The 15,849-nt window shown below is 32.7% G+C and overlaps 3 protein-coding genes across 3 annotated transcripts; 1 reads left to right on the plus strand and 2 right to left on the minus strand.

The window, feature by feature from the left end:
• Positions 1-641: 641 nt before the first annotated feature.
• Positions 642-1,205, minus strand: LOC130642217 (E3 ubiquitin-protein ligase DZIP3-like). Its single transcript, XM_057449303.1, has one exon. The coding sequence runs from the start codon at positions 1,203-1,205 to the stop codon at positions 642-644; it is 564 nt and encodes a 187-aa protein (XP_057305286.1).
• Positions 1,206-3,589: 2,384 nt separating this feature from the next.
• LOC130641135 (uncharacterized) lies at positions 3,590-12,679 on the plus strand. The gene is made up of 2 exons (XM_057447806.1): positions 3,590-3,709; positions 10,803-12,679. Exon 2 carries the CDS (start codon positions 10,839-10,841, stop codon positions 11,871-11,873), a length of 1,035 nt encoding a protein of 344 aa, XP_057303789.1. The 5' UTR covers positions 3,590-3,709; positions 10,803-10,838; the 3' UTR covers positions 11,874-12,679.
• Positions 7,802-9,774, minus strand: LOC130641134 (uncharacterized). Its single transcript, XM_057447805.1, has 2 exons — positions 8,950-9,774; positions 7,802-8,865 (listed from the first exon to the last, which is right to left on the minus strand). Exons 1-2 carry the CDS (start codon positions 9,055-9,057, stop codon positions 7,900-7,902), a joined length of 1,074 nt encoding a protein of 357 aa, XP_057303788.1. The 5' UTR covers positions 9,058-9,774; the 3' UTR covers positions 7,802-7,899.
• Positions 12,680-15,849: the final 3,170 nt, after the last annotated feature.

Here is a 15,849-nt window from a genome sequence, read left to right on the forward strand (position 1 = left end):
AAGTAGAACTTAAGAAATTTTTTTTCATAAAATCATTACACTTGGTATTATCATACAGTTAACACATAAAAAATTTACAGAATGTATCAAGGGATGCTTGGTCACACTCTAAAGACAACCTCAGAGAGATAAGAGAATGGGACAGATTAAGTAATGAGTACTACGTTTTTATGTGGTCTCTTGTCAATTTGTATCCACGGTAAGAAAAAGACTTTTTTCGTTTTTCTCTTCCTGGGTTCAAATCGACAAAAGACCAGGTAAAACGTAGTATTCTTTGCTTAACCTGTCGCATTCTCTTATTTATATTTCCACAACCATGTTTAGACTCTCTTCCTGATGTTTTTTTATTTCCCTATTCCTGATTGCTGATAAAAAGACAGATGAGCTATACAACAACCAACAAAGTGCAAGTAACAACAAGTGTCAGCGAGTGAAAACAACTCACTTGTCACTCGTTGTTTCTTGTTGTTAATTGTCACTCGTCACCTGTTGTACAGCTCATTGTCTGTTTATTAACAATCAAAATAAAAAGTGAGAGAAATACCTCAAGAAAAGTGCCTAAGCATGGTTGTCTAAATATAATTTGTCTTTGGGGGTGCTACACAAGCATGTGAGCCTTATTTCTTGTATAAAGAATAAGTTCACATGCAATGCAGCACCCCCATAGATTCTTTAACAAACATGTCAAAAGATTTACGATAACTAATGCTGTTAAAGTTTGGATTTAAGTCCTTTAAAATGTCACATAGTTCTTTCCAATCTTCTTCTATCTCCACTAAATTAGTTCCAATGTGTCCATTATGTACTTGTTTGTTTCTGTAGTTCTTGAATCTCAATAAACATGCTCCCATACTATAATCATCTTCGCTTGGTGGGCGTCTCCACCCATTTCTAGGCTCTGGAATAGTCGTACAATATTGAATTAAAAGCACAATTAAAGTTACGTCGAACTTTGACGAATCTATTTCGTCTGTGCTTGTTGGAAATATCATCTGCCATTGCTTATGATTTAAAACTTTCTTTCCCCGAAGGCTTGAAAAAGGTTTGGATGATTTGAATTGCTGAAGTTTGTAGTATAAATCACGAGGATTCCTTGGAATTCCGTGTTTAGCATCATGGAGTATCTCCAGCAAATATTTTCCTTCTTTTATAATAACATAGTTGAAATGAGCCCAGTGAACATATGATTCAACTGCTGAATTCATCTTTTAACTTTTCTCCATATATTGAAGCTCAACTCTTCTTTATCTTTCTGCGGTCTGGTGAAGCGCTTGTGTCGGTTCGTTTTAAAAATAAAAATTTCGATGATTGGTCACACATATTTTACATTCATCAACAGTCGTGACGGGGGGGGGGGATGAAAGTAAAAAAACATGTTTACTATTACCTTACCTTTATGCTTTACGGTTGTTCCCTAATAAACGCCAATAAAAAAAGTTATCGTCCTTTCTTCTTTTTTCTCTTTTCACTAATTCTTTTGTGATGGTCCACAAATTTTGGATGCTAATACTCCCCCTCCCACTTGCAAGTAGCCCCCTGGACGATGTGTGTATGTCGAGTTCTACAGTATTGCATTTGAACTTATTGGGAAATCCCCTACCAGGTCATATTTATTTCCATGTCAAAAATGGGCAGCTGCATTTTAGATCAAAATGGAAAAAGGATACAAGATGCTCTGGGAACACAGGGAATGAATTTTTATATTATTGTAAAAATCTAAAATATGTTAAAGCCCATAGATGATTGGTCACAATAAAAAACCTCCTTCACAGAGAGCCAACTAAATTTTCGTATCGCTTTCACGGACGAGGAACGCAAGGGAAAAAAAGTAGATGTGAATCTGGCGCGGTGATAGCCATGAAAAAGGAGCCCGGGGTGCGAAATGGAGCTGGCGTACATGTTACACGGGGTGAATACTGAAAGTAGAAATGAGATTTTGGATTGTTATAATGTTTATAATAAAAAATTTAAAAACAATATAATCATCGGCTCTTTCATACACCCACATGCGCCCACACTCTTTCGTATTGAAGGTCTCCCGAAACAAAAGCCAAATCAGTTGCATACCATGCACCTCAGTACCAATGCACTGACAAAAAACTTCTTGATGGTGATCCCAGTCACATGGTATCATCAAATGGTGGTCTGTTTCAACAAATCATAGTAAACTTCAACGTACTGTTGATTAAGCCACCTAACAAGGTTACCCGCTATTGCTAGGTTTTTGTTTCACCTGACTTGAGCTGTACCTCCTGCAACCCACTTGAGCTGTACCTCCTGGTAGGAAGAAGACTCGTCCTATGCTGGCGTCACAGCATTTGATCTCGCAAAGGAGATTGATACTAAAATACATTTATCACATATTTTAGAGTTGGTGTTGATATTGTAATGCCCCGCAAGTGTACTGCTAATGTTCAAGTATCTTACAGCATCATTGACATCCGTTTCTGATTGGGATAGCATGCACATCATTTAGCCTAACTTTTGTCGCCATTGCGCGAATTGTTGAAACCACACTTATACTTCTATTGGCCACCTTAAATACCTGCTTGATGTCCCAAAACTTCACACCATCAAAGAAAATACACAAAAGGTTCTAGGTTCTCTTCCTTTAAGGTTCTAAAATTGATGTGGGATTCTAGCTTTTCAATAACACTGCACATGTGCTATCGACTAGCTATTTATTTGTTAGACGGGGGTCGGGACATCGTATTTTATCCCCTTTACGCATTATTCACTTGAATTAGGCTTTGCTCCAAAGAAGGAAGATACCCTTTGCAACACTTACAACAGCAGTTTTGTAGGTACAAAATAAATCAACGATTTGTGGTAAGCAACAGAAAGGTTTATAACACAAGTTTTAAGGCGATAGTAATTACCTTAATTTTTTTACTATCGCTCAAGAAATTTTGCTCCTGTCCCCGTTGTCTAATTATTCTCGCAAAACTGAACAGAAGTACTAGTTTTTTTAATCAAATATGCTTAGGGATAATACTTTATGACGGTAAAGTTAGAGTTTGCTTCCACACACGAAAAAAAAAACAATACAGTATATATTACTTATGTAGTGTGTAACTGTGTGTAATTAGTTTATAGCAAGGTCAACCTCGTCCCCGTTATTATTTTTTGGATGGGGATGTAACAATGCAACGTATCATATGAATGGCGACCATGGCAGGTCCGGGTACACAATCTCATCTCCAGGGCTTCCGGAGATATAATAACATAGCAATTCCTGGGGATAACGAGGGGTAAACACTATAATTTTGCCCTCTCCTCACTCCTGTTTCTGAAACGATTTTGTTTCCTTCGGACCTGCCACTTGTAAAAAGAATTGGTGATCACCCCTTTTTCTTTAATACTCCCACATGGTTTTAGGATGACAGGCCTTGTTTTTATTAGTTTGATTAAGCGAGAAAAAAACACGCTTTTTTATATAAACAACAATTAAGGCAACACAAGGCTAAAATTCATAGTGTTAAATGAAGTCAAGGCCCAGTCAACTCCCGACCCCGCCGTGGAAATCCTCCTATCTTTATTATGACTGAGCAGTCGAGAACAACCGATTGGTTTTCGAGGCAAGGAAAAGTATTTTTCAACGCAAACAAGCTTCGGTTCTATTTTAACTTTTACCAGGAGTCACTGCTTTATTTTGGAAGGTTTTGAGATGTTGTTGGACAAGCTAGCATATTTATATTCTCAAACCATAGTTAGTATTTCATTTAAATCACCTTTTCAAAATAGTGAAGACTTCTTAGAGATACCTAGCGTTTTTGTCTTTGTGGAACTAAGAGGTATAACAGTCCATGGGGAGAACTGTACTGTAATAGCCGATGCGAAGGATAAATATACAGTACGTACAGTATAGTTTACCACTAGCTAATTATAAAGTAGAGATCTTTTTTGCTTCAATTTCTGCATTTTTCTTTGGTATCAACTGTAGGCCTTTCTCATGTTCTTCATTCCTGACTACATACACTGACTCCATCTTTTTAATGTTTTTTATTCCATATCCTTAGGGCGTTTTTATTTCAAGAGCATTCATAAATTAAATCGGCTAATTACGTAGTATATATGCAGCTAATTATACGATAACAGCCACCATATTTGTTATGATGATGTTGTTGGAGCCCATGCAGTGTTTTGTAAAGACGGTATTTATCAGTTTAAGCAATAAATATCATTCTTGTGCAGTCGTTTCTTGTTCTTATTTTGTTTTTTATTGAAGCAGAACATGCTATGAAACAAGATAGATATGGCTAGCTATAAGATTGATATCAAAGAAAAGTGTGGAAATTTAAGCAAAAAGAATCTTCAAAAGTATAACTAGTCACTTACACGACTAATTAAACTGTATGTACTGTATAATTATCCTGTATCGTCTAACTATTCAAGACAGGCTAAATATCAGTTCTCCCTGACTGGATAATGGAGACCCGTTAAACTGTTTTTAACACCATAGCTATAGCAAGCTAAGTACTGCAACCATCTGAATCTAAAAATTAGGGCGACAACAATTTTAATTTAATTTTTGATGTTGTGATGTAATATGATGGCGCTACGACAGCAAAAAATTAATATCGCTGAAATGAAGTAGGACAGCAATTTTTAGGAGACTATAAATATTCCTTCTAAGCAAGTTTTCTAGCAACTCATTTTAAGTCTTGAATTATTATTGAATTATAATATTTCTTTAGTTTTTTTCTTAGAACATTTAATTTATTTTAACTTCCGAAGAAGCCAGGTGTTCCATTGTAATTTTAATTATTTAACAAGAAGTTAATAATAAAATAAGTTTAACTCCCAAACTGGCCCAAATTATTTCTGAACTTACTAGAATTATTCTCTAAATGCAAAATAGTGCTTTCAGTTGTGCTGAGTTGGCCATAGACGAGTTTCATTGTGACACTCAGGCATCTTTTGGCATCTACAGGCATATTTTGATCTTAAAATAAAAATATAGTTTGCATGTAGTTTAGATTTAGAACATATATTTATAGGTAAAAAGATGCTATTAGCCACAGTACAAAAGTTTTAACCATAATTTGACTTTCTTCACTTCACTTCATTAAGGTCTCCATTTTTTTGCCTGCCAATTTTTCTTAATTTTTCTGCACATGTGGAAGAATTCTGTAAACGTAAACATTGAAACTCGTCCAAACTTTCAAAGTATAAATATTACAAAGTTTAAATGAATCCTTTTTGAGAACACTACAACAACAAACTTTCTGCCATTATGTTTTTTGGATTTAAATAAATCATGGTTCAAGTACAGCTAATTTTCATATTTAAAGCTTAGATCGTACAATGGCACAATTTTGCCACTTTTTACAAAAACATTAGTATTTTGCCTTTCTCTTCGTGTTGCATTGCCCTTCTTTGACTTATTTTAGAGATTAAATATGCTGTATTTGATATGAAAAAAATTAAATCCTAAATGCCCATGAACCACAGATTTCGTGGAACAATGGGACTCTAAGTGGTTCAATTTGGCCAGTGTATAGGTACAATTTCTAGCCAGATTTTTACTGTTAAAAAGAAGCAAGATATTCTGGGTAATCAATGTGACTCACCTTAAAGGGAACCTAAGGTATAAAAATGATGTTTGACTTATATTATATATAGAGCTAAAAATGTTGGTTAACAAGTCTTTTTAAATTTTTTGATAAGCTCTTTTCGTTCTGAAGATATTCACATTTAAAGAATTGTGGATTTAATTATGCTGCATAAACTATGATGTCATATTTAAGTAATAGCAAATTTTGATATTTTCTGTCATCAGTGATTTTAGACCTTTTAAGGGATCAATGCATAGATACTATAAAGGTGAATTGATTAACATAATTTTTTTCGCAAGTTTGCTCATCCCAGTCTATTTGGTTGTTAACAAGAGAACATAACTAAATTGCTATAGAATTGCTATAATGAAACTTCAATGGATGAACCCTTTTTAAAATTATTTACATTTGGAAATTATCACTAATGGAAAGCATTAAGATCCTATGGGACGTTTTCTACATGGAAAATTAGAAGTTAATGGCAAAGGAGAGTATGATGATATGGTCTATAGAATAAAACTATCACCCCAAACACTACCTAAAAGACAAATATTTTCAATTATATAACCCTTTTTTTTGTCAGTTATGTGTAGGGCTTTTGGGATGCAAGGCTTGATGTCCTCAGCCTTTCTAATTCAAATTTTTTCGAAACTTTATTGTACTGTTTGCGTCAGCGTTTACCCATTTCACTCGACAAAAAAATTTGAACTTTATTTTCCAAGCCAGTTTGTTCACATTTAAACTACTTTAATTCTATTTAGGGGAATAAGAAGAATACTCAGAAACCACTTTATGTTCTGTATTAATTCTTGCATGTAAGGAATACTTTCTATCACTTTTCTATCTATACTTTCTATATATTTACAATAGTTTAAGGCAATTGAAGGATTTTATAAAATAGCAAAATTTTTTACAACATGAACTTGTTTTTTTACAAATTTTTGCTTGCCGACTTATCTCAGATGTAACTATTACTTATTTCAAACATTGAAGTGTTATCTGTTCCTGTATTGTTTATAGGCCTCACAACCTACACAGAAACCTTTGGTTTTCTTTTCTTTGTGTTATTTCTGTGTATTATTTTAAGTTGTGTTTTTGATGATGTCCTTAATTTATTTATTTTTCAAATTGTGTTTGATGTAAATTTTTGTTACATGTCATTTAACTTCATTAGTTCATGTTGTTTATGAAGTTATATTTATAGTCCATTGTGTTATATTTCCATCATGGAAGTTAATGTGTTGTATGTATTTCCTCAGGATATATAGGTATTGTGTTGTATTAGTTTATTTGTTATAATTTTAATTGTTTTTTGTAATATGTTTTTGTGTATGTGTTAGTCCTTTATAAAGTAATGTGATTTGTGGAAGTGGAATATGGACTGTGTTTGAGTAAGATTTCATTTATTTGTTATGCTTCATCTTTTCTTGTTTATTTTTATATTTAGCTTATAGTTTTATATTATTTGTTTTCGCGTCGTCAATTACCCCTATACAATTTCAGTTTTTTGTTTCTGCTGTTACATTTTCGAAAATCACACATGATAAAATAAGCAATCTTATATTTGCTGAAAAATTAGCAATTATATTGTTATTTAAAGTAACTGTGAAGGGTTTTAAACCACAGCTAATGTAATTACAGTGCCGATCGCGAGTAAAGCTACACATCTTTGAGAGTACGAGTGCAAATAAATGCGAGTAAAATAGTTCAGAGTGAGAGTACAATGCGAGTGCGAGTAAAATAAACGAGAGTAATCTTTTTAATAACGCGAGTACGCAATAATTAAACTACCCGCGAGTAAATCTTTAAAAAAATATATCATGTTACTCGCGAGTTATATTAAAGAAAAACATAAGACATTAATTTTAATTCACCATTTAATTTTTTTTTAATTTAGTTTATAATTAAAAAATAAATTTTTAAGTTCAACTTTTGTGTCTCTTCTTTAAATGCTTTCGCTACTTTCGTTATGTGAAATCACTTCCAGCATGTTCTTTCGCAAACACAGAGTCAGAATGATATCTAATTATAGTTATGGTGATCAATTGCCACATGCAGACTTTGCTTTCTGAATATTTTTCAACAAACATTGCTTTATAACTCAGACAACAATCTGTATAATTTTAAAATATCGCCGTAGAAACAGGACGTCACTAAGCTTGTTATCTTTTTGTTTTTGTTGGGATGTTTAAAGATCGAAGCAACAAAATAACGTGAGGGATTTTTTTTATAAAAAAAAACAGTTTAATGTTTAATGATATATTTTTTTAAAAAAATCTAAAAATAAAAAATATTTACATCTAAAAAAATATTTACAAAAAAGTTATTAACTGAAAGAGTTTTATGACTGCAACATGCATGATTTATAATTTTTCTTTGTTCTGTTGCTACGTCGTATAAATTCATCAATTGCACGTTGACAGTCCCTCCATGCACCCGGTGCAGCCATGTTGGTTGGATAAAACTTCCAACAAAAAGCTTTAACAATATCTTGTTTGTAGCCATCAATCGCAGGTTTTTTAACTCCTCGACAATTTCTTCCTACAAGCTCCTTGTGGTCAAATAATTTAGCCAGCAACAGATAGCTAAAGTTTTTGAAAGATGTCGCCCCTTGTCTCACTTCATTGGCTATCGGCCAGAATTCGGTCGGAATTTCTATAGTAGGAGCTGTGTCCACCTTGTATTTTTTTCTATTTAATCTTTCATTTATTTGAAAATCGTCATCATCAATATTCGTCCTCTGCATCGCCTTTAGTGGAGACAACCCCTGGACTGAAGGTAATGCTTCGTCACTGTCGTCGATAAAGTTTGCGGATAAGGCAATTGCATTCCCTTCCAACGCAGCTAGTCGCTTTTCTAGTCTTTCAATGATTTGTCGCATAGCAGCACAATCGCACGTGCACTGCTTTGTTTGCTCGGGATAATTCGGAAAAAGTGTTGTTCTAACGGCAGGTGTTGATTGCAGAGGTCTGGCTGGTGAAGGCGGAGAAAAAGGTAGGTCGGGAAGAATAGAAGTGGATAGTGTCGAAGTAGGTGGCGAAAATGATGGCAGTGGTTTTCCAGGTGAAACCAATAACTTTAGAAAGGAGAATGTGTTTTCAACTTCATCGTTTTGCGTCTTCGGCGTTTCTTCGGCGGTGTTTTCCACTTTATCCTTTGGCGGTTCTTCGGCGGTGTTTTCTACTTTACCATTTTGTGCCTTCCGCGGTTCTCGTAAAACATCACTAAAATCAACTTGGTAATTTAGTTGTGGGACTTTGTAATTTATTTCTACTAATGAAGGTTGTCTTTTATCAACAGCTGCACTCTAAAAAGAAGTTTATAATACATAAATTAGATAAAGAATAAAATTTCTGTGCTGATTCTTACGACAAATTTTTTATAAACTAACATCCTTTTTGACGAACTTCTTCTGAGGTTTTACTAATGTTTCGCCTGTTGTCCGTTTTTTATTGTTTTTAAACTGAACGGTAAAAGTTATTTGTATATATACTTTCATTTTAACAACTAATACATTTTTTACTATACTTTTGTTGTTGTTTGTTTTTTCTCTTTTTATCCTCAATGTTTTTGATGATATTGAAACGTAGTTCTGGGCACAGACTTTTTATTAATAGGCAAAAAAAAAATTAAAAAAAAACATGTAATCTCTTACTCTCAGTTTTTTTATGCCACAATAAATTTGTTTTACTTTCTAAACAACACAGTCTTTTTCACTATTTAAAATTAAAGTTTAATTTTTTTAACTTAATTTTTTTAAAGTTTACAATATAATATCTCTCGCAAGAAAAGTTTAATTTTTTTAACTTAATTTTTTTTAAAGTTTACAATTTAATATCTCTCGCAAAAAAAGTTTAATTTTTTTAACCTAATTTTTTTAAAGTTTACAATTTATTATCTCTCGCAAAAAAAGTTTAATTTTTTTAACTTGATTTTTTTAACGTTTACAATTTAATATCTCTCGCAAAAAAATTAAATGTGTTCACGCGCGTATTACTTTGACTTTAAAAACTGTACTTATGTGAGTACACTTGCGAGTAAAAATATAATTAATCATTGAGAGTATGATTAACAAAAATGCGAGTAATATCATTTTAGTTGTACTCGCGTTGTACTCGGGAGTGAATTACTCGCACTCTCACTGTTTTATTTTTGTACTCTTACTCTCGAAAATGTGTAGCTTTACTCGCGATCGGCACTGTATTTCTCATAAATAATTAATGTTAAAATTGTTTATTACTGTTGTCTATTCTGTGTGAAAGTTTTGATTGTTGTTTTATGGTTTTTTAATGAAATTGATTTTTTAAGTGAATTCTTCCATGGCTTTTAATAATTAGTTTCTAAATAATTACTTTTTGTATAAGAACAGGTTGATGACATCATCAAATATCTTCTCTTATAGATTCTCCCTAATCAAGTGGATTTTTTTTCAGGGCTATTCTACCATTGAATAAAAGCAATTTAAAAGTTCAATGGTTGACGTCATAAATGCGTATTGTGTATTATAATATACTTGTTGCGTGTAAAGCAACAGGACCAGCAAAGCTAATAGCTTGCTAAAAACTTTTATATGTCTGTCCTTAAGCATAGTTTATACAAATTAATTATACATAAGGAAGAGCCTAAAAAACAAAAACAAAGCCTTTTTTGTGCCTTTGTGCCTCTGTTGTGGGACTGATGGGGGCAATGCTACCAACTAATGTGGCTTTGAATCTTATATAATAATACGAAAATTCAGTGTGTTTGTGGGGGCAATGGTGACATGCACTTTTTTCATTACAAATAAAATGAGGAACTATATCTTAATTGCTAAACAGCATTTTGACGTCACATTGCAATGTCGATAATTAGATATTAGACTGCACTTTTAAGTTTAAGTCAAATAACTTGGAAACGAGTTAAGATAACTGACATTTTCTGCTTGGGTAACTAGGAACCACCTGGGACAAATTTCCTAAAGCTGGGTGAACTCACCTGTTTCGGAAGAGACAGATTGATGATGTCATCAAAAATAACTATTTGTCAAATGCAAATGATCCTATACACTTTCTTGATCAGCATTTGAAGCTCTACAACGGGTAAATAAATTTCTAAGAAAATGATTTTATGTGTATCAACAGTTTATTGTTGACGACGTCAGCAAAATTCAGAATGACAAAACTATTCCATTGTTTTTCTGCCCTATTGGATTTTTTACTTATCGACTAGTTACTAATAATTAAATTCCTAATATTTATTTTTTAGGCTTTAAGTTTCAAAATTAGTGACTGATGTTTCAACATGGGTGCAGTAAAAATTAAAAGACTTCTCATTATCGGCATTGTATTTGTAATTATCACTTTCTATTTATTTTCGACGCAGTTTAACGCAAAGAAAGTTGAGCTTGTTAAAGGAAGTTTTATGCAAGTGAATCTCAATATTATAACTAATACAATCTCGAATTGGTTAGGCGAACGTGTCTTAGGCATTTCATATGAAAAACGGTTCTGCAAGCATGTGACAAAATGGAACAGTAGTAGTAAATATCCGCCAGTAAAGATTGTGGCACAACAGTTAAATATTCATGATGGTGATAGCATTTTTATTAATGGCCTTCATTGCGGCGAGTGGGCTGTTGCGTTGAAAGGTACCTTTCCAAATATTAAACTGTATGGAGTCGACAAAGACCCTGATTCTATTGAATATGTACGTAAACTTGTTAATGGAACGTTTGAGATTTCTGAACCATTTGAACTGCATAAATCGAGTTTTACGGTTTCATTTGATCATGGTATTGTGGATGGAATTATTTCAGTTTATTCACCAGATCTGCAATGCAAAACAGTTAAACAAATGATTCCCATGTTAAAGGCGGGAGGCTCTATGTACATTGGTAAAAATTTTGAACAGTGTGAGGAAAAAGCAGTGGAAAGCCAGCTGCTAACATATTTGCATATTCAGGTTCTGTCAGATTGTTATTGGAGCAAGAAATGCTTGCATGGACGACCCGATCTTGTTGAGATTTTGTATTCTGAAGAAAGTCGCATGCTGGATGATGAAGTGAAGTCCGAAACTCCCCTCGATTATAAAAAAGAAGAACTTTTAAACGAAATGTCTAGATGTGCAACGTCCATATTTATTTACAAACATATAGTTATATCACCAGATAAGAAATCTAATTTATTACCAGCTTCAAAGTACGTTAGTCATAAACATGATCATAAATGTACACACTCTGAGACTGTGAATTCTACTAATTTAAATAAATTAATTGATAGAGAAGGTATTAAGAAAGCTGTTATGGACATGAAAATTAAAGGGCTGGACATGCATTAAACTTACGTGACTTAAACTTGACTTTTTAGGCAAAATTAAATATACGCTAAAAAATTTAATTTAATTTCGCTTGTTTTTGTTTGTTTGTTGGGTGGTTTGTTTATACTAAATTTCAGGCCAGATTTAATCAATTTACAGGTAAATAGAGTGACTTAAATCAGAAAGTGGGTTCTAACCGCCAACCCGACTTTTTGGATTTTACCTTTCACTCTCTTATTATTTCTAAACTCTTTTATTTCCCTAGAATTTTCGCGCGATAACAACATGAACGTATTTCGCGCATAATATCCAAGTGACAAGAGGAAGGACTTTAGACAAGGTTATAAATACCTTTTTGGGAACTGTAGAATTATCCTATTTTTGTTAAATTCGTAAAAAAAGCTTTTAAAACACCTTTTCGTAATCAGTTCTGTTTCTTAAAAAATTTATCATTTTGCGACTATTAAATTTTACGTGCATTTAATTCTCCCGCACTAACAAACGTTTTTGCGACCGCTCGAAAAATAATATATGCAAAAGAAAAGTATAGTATAGTTGTCCTTTTCCACCAAAAGGTGGGAAGGGTCAAGCTCAGGGTTGAGAATATGGCAATGGGTTAGAGCCGACAAGTATGCTCTGATTTCTTCTATTTATGTGAATATTTGTTATAAAGAAAAACAAATAAGCAAATTTCTAGTAATAATAATAATACGCCCACAAAACGAGTATTCTTGTGGTACTACCTAAAAAAATTGTTTTGAGTTTTTAATGTTTAATCCTTTTTAATTTTGTTATAGAAAGAAGTATATGTATACAAAATTTCAAAATTATTAGTTTTGTTTATTATACTTTATAAAGTTGAAAATAAAGTCCAACTTACTGTGGACCATTATTCACAGCAAGTAATTATTTTGTTAACCCAGAGAATCAGGTTACATGCAGAAGTGTTAACCCGGAGAATCGGGTTACATGCAGAAGTGATAACCCGGAGAATTGGGGTTATATGCGGAAGTGATAAGTCACACAGAATATATAGGTAGCATACGAAGATGAGGGATAAGAAAAATCCAAAATTTAGTACGAATTATCACAAACGCAAACTTTTTGGGAATAAACTTATTCGTATTTGACACAAATCTTATAGCTTCTCATTTTATTATCATTAGGGAAACACGTGGGTTATTCAACCTTATGGGGACGACAAACTATTTACGGGTAAATTTTTTGTGGATGTACTAATGTGCTTATTGTGCGGGATTTATTTTTGCGCAAGATTGCATTTTCCCGAACTTTATTAAATTTGCTGATGTAAGATAAGTATCTTTTAAGAATTACGTATAACTCGATAGCTTATGCTTAACAAGAAATCGAAGCACGAAGAAATGAATTTTTTTTTTGCAGTAGAAATTATAACAGACTAGTCGTTAGCCCGTGGAAAACCCACGGGTTCGCCCGTCCTTTTCATACCGCATTGCGTGCTTCTCGCTAGCGCGCAGCTAAGCTACCATTTCGCGTGACAGACGGACATACGTATACGAGTATTATAATATAAACTAGTCGTTGCCCGTGGAAAAATCCACGGGTTCGCCCGTCCTTTATATTTACCCGTCGCAACAAAGTGGATAAAAGTATATCGCATTTGATATTCGTGTTTCCGTAACATCATTTTCTATCTCAGCGGGGGGTCCGCGCAGAGACAGACAGACGGAATACGGCTATTATAATAGAGATACAATAAATTTTTGCGGATAACCGATTTTTAAAGTTCTTGTGGAACTTATTTTGCAGATTTCAGATACAAGATTTAACAGCTAGGATTTCAGGAAAATTCTCTGCTAAAAACTAGAGATATTTTGAGATTTAACCTTTTTTTTGGATCTCTTAGATTCACATTTTCCCCCTTGGTCAAAGATTTTCATGCTAAATCTTTTAATTTTTCTTACGACCTGTTCAGGTTTAGCTTAAGCAAAACTGTGTTTAACACCATTTAAAATTCTGAGTCTTTCAAGAATAGTCTCGTTTTCAAAATAATTATTTTCTTTAAATCTAAATAAAATTCAACCAGAATATTATATTGCTCTGAAAACTTCATTTTTTGTCATGATAATTTAATATTCTATCCGAATATCCTTATTTGAAGAGCACAGAACCATTATAAAATTTTGGATGACGTCATAGTTATTATAATTTATGAAATTCGGGAAACGTGTAATAGCTCGAAAAATCAATATTTGGTGGGAAAAGGTCTAAAAAGCTTGGACCGGAACAGATTGTGTCACAGAAATTTTTTGTTCACGACTTCACAGGCTTCCTCATTTTTTATGTAAACGATAGTTGAGGTAAAAAAGTGGGATACTACGATTTCGTCACATGACCAGCAAGGAGCAAGACATTTCGTTTAGCCCCGCTGCAAACATCCAAAAACTCCTGGGAACGAGGTTGACTTCTTTATTTGTATGGATGAACTACGCTTTGTTTATTACTTCTATCCATTCTTGTTACTTTGGATTACTTATTCATTCCTTTCATTCACGTTATTTCGCACTATCCTTCTAAATAATTTTTTAACAAAAGATCCAGCAGTTTGAGTACTAAATACATATTTTCTATAAAAACTTAAAAAAAAATACAAAAAAATGTACTATTAAATTGTGCAAATTATAACTAAATTATATTATTTGTGAAAAAATCAATATATACATATATAATTACATCTAAAAGCAATCAAAATCTGGCAAAATAAAAGCCCTTTAAAATATTTTACATTCCGACTGCTTTTTTTACTAATAAATTTAAAAAACTTTACATTCGTGACGTGGAAATCCTCCTGCATTATTTGTACTAATTTTTGTGCGATGGCAAAAAAAAATCTAAAAAAGGCAAAAAATTAGCAAGCATCTAATTAGACAGTTATTTTGTTTGTCTGTTCAAAATGGTTGATTATATCCCTGTGATCATTTGGCCGTTTTTTAGAAACCAGGGTAATTATTAAATTAAAAAAACCGCGCTTAAATTGTACCTATAATCATGGTATTAACCCCGTCCAAGTAAATTCTATTACTTCATGAAAACAAGAGAACAGAATCCATAAAAAAGCGATGTAGAAAATATGTGGACGGAAGATTCCCTGTGGAATCCACCACGGGCTCACAACTTTTTTCAATAAAAATATAATTTCTATGAACAACGTTGATTAGCCGTGCACGGAGGTGCGGCTAGGTTTTGTACCTAAACAGAATTAAAAAATATTTAAACTGATACATAAATATAATCTAAAATACAAATTAATAAAAGTTAAATTATAACCGTATAAAATAATTGCAAACTATAAACTGCTGACCATTTAAAATATGATAATTTTTAAAAACTAAGTTAGGCTAACTCATTACGCCATACATAAAACCTTAGTACAGATTCGCGCTGGCAATTATTGGCCGTGTAGCGAAAAAAAAAGAAGTAAAAAGTCTGAACCGCGCTCAACAAGAAACTCTTCACACGCGTTTTTATCTTTGATTTTATTAATTTAACGAAAATGATTATATCTTCAAAGGTTGGTACAAAACCTATACAAAGTGTTAAAAATTCCAATTAAAAAATATTGTGCTATATTCCAGTGTAGATACATGTTAATTAAGGCGAAATAAAGTATGCCTCATCGTGCTGCCAGAGGATAATATAATATTCTCTAACTACCCTAATATTATTTACTAAAATTTCGTGATTTCTGGGCTTGTATTATGGATGTTTTTCACAATCTTACTAATAATATTAAATTAAAACTATCATGATTTCAATTATTATTATTTTTAATTATTATTACTATTTTAGACCCTTTTTTCAGTTATTTTTAACGCCAATAAAGGTGAGTGTATTAAACCTATAAACAGTCAAGCTTAGCAAGAATAAATTGAAAAAAGGTTTTTATTGCCACTTTATAAGGCCTTTCGTAGAAAAATTCTGATAATTTTAAGGATAAATGGAGGCCTTTTAAGAATGA

This window comes from Hydractinia symbiolongicarpus, chromosome 4, assembly GCF_029227915.1.
Source record: "Hydractinia symbiolongicarpus strain clone_291-10 chromosome 4, HSymV2.1, whole genome shotgun sequence".
NCBI classification, from domain to species: domain Eukaryota; kingdom Metazoa; phylum Cnidaria; class Hydrozoa; order Anthoathecata; family Hydractiniidae; genus Hydractinia; species Hydractinia symbiolongicarpus.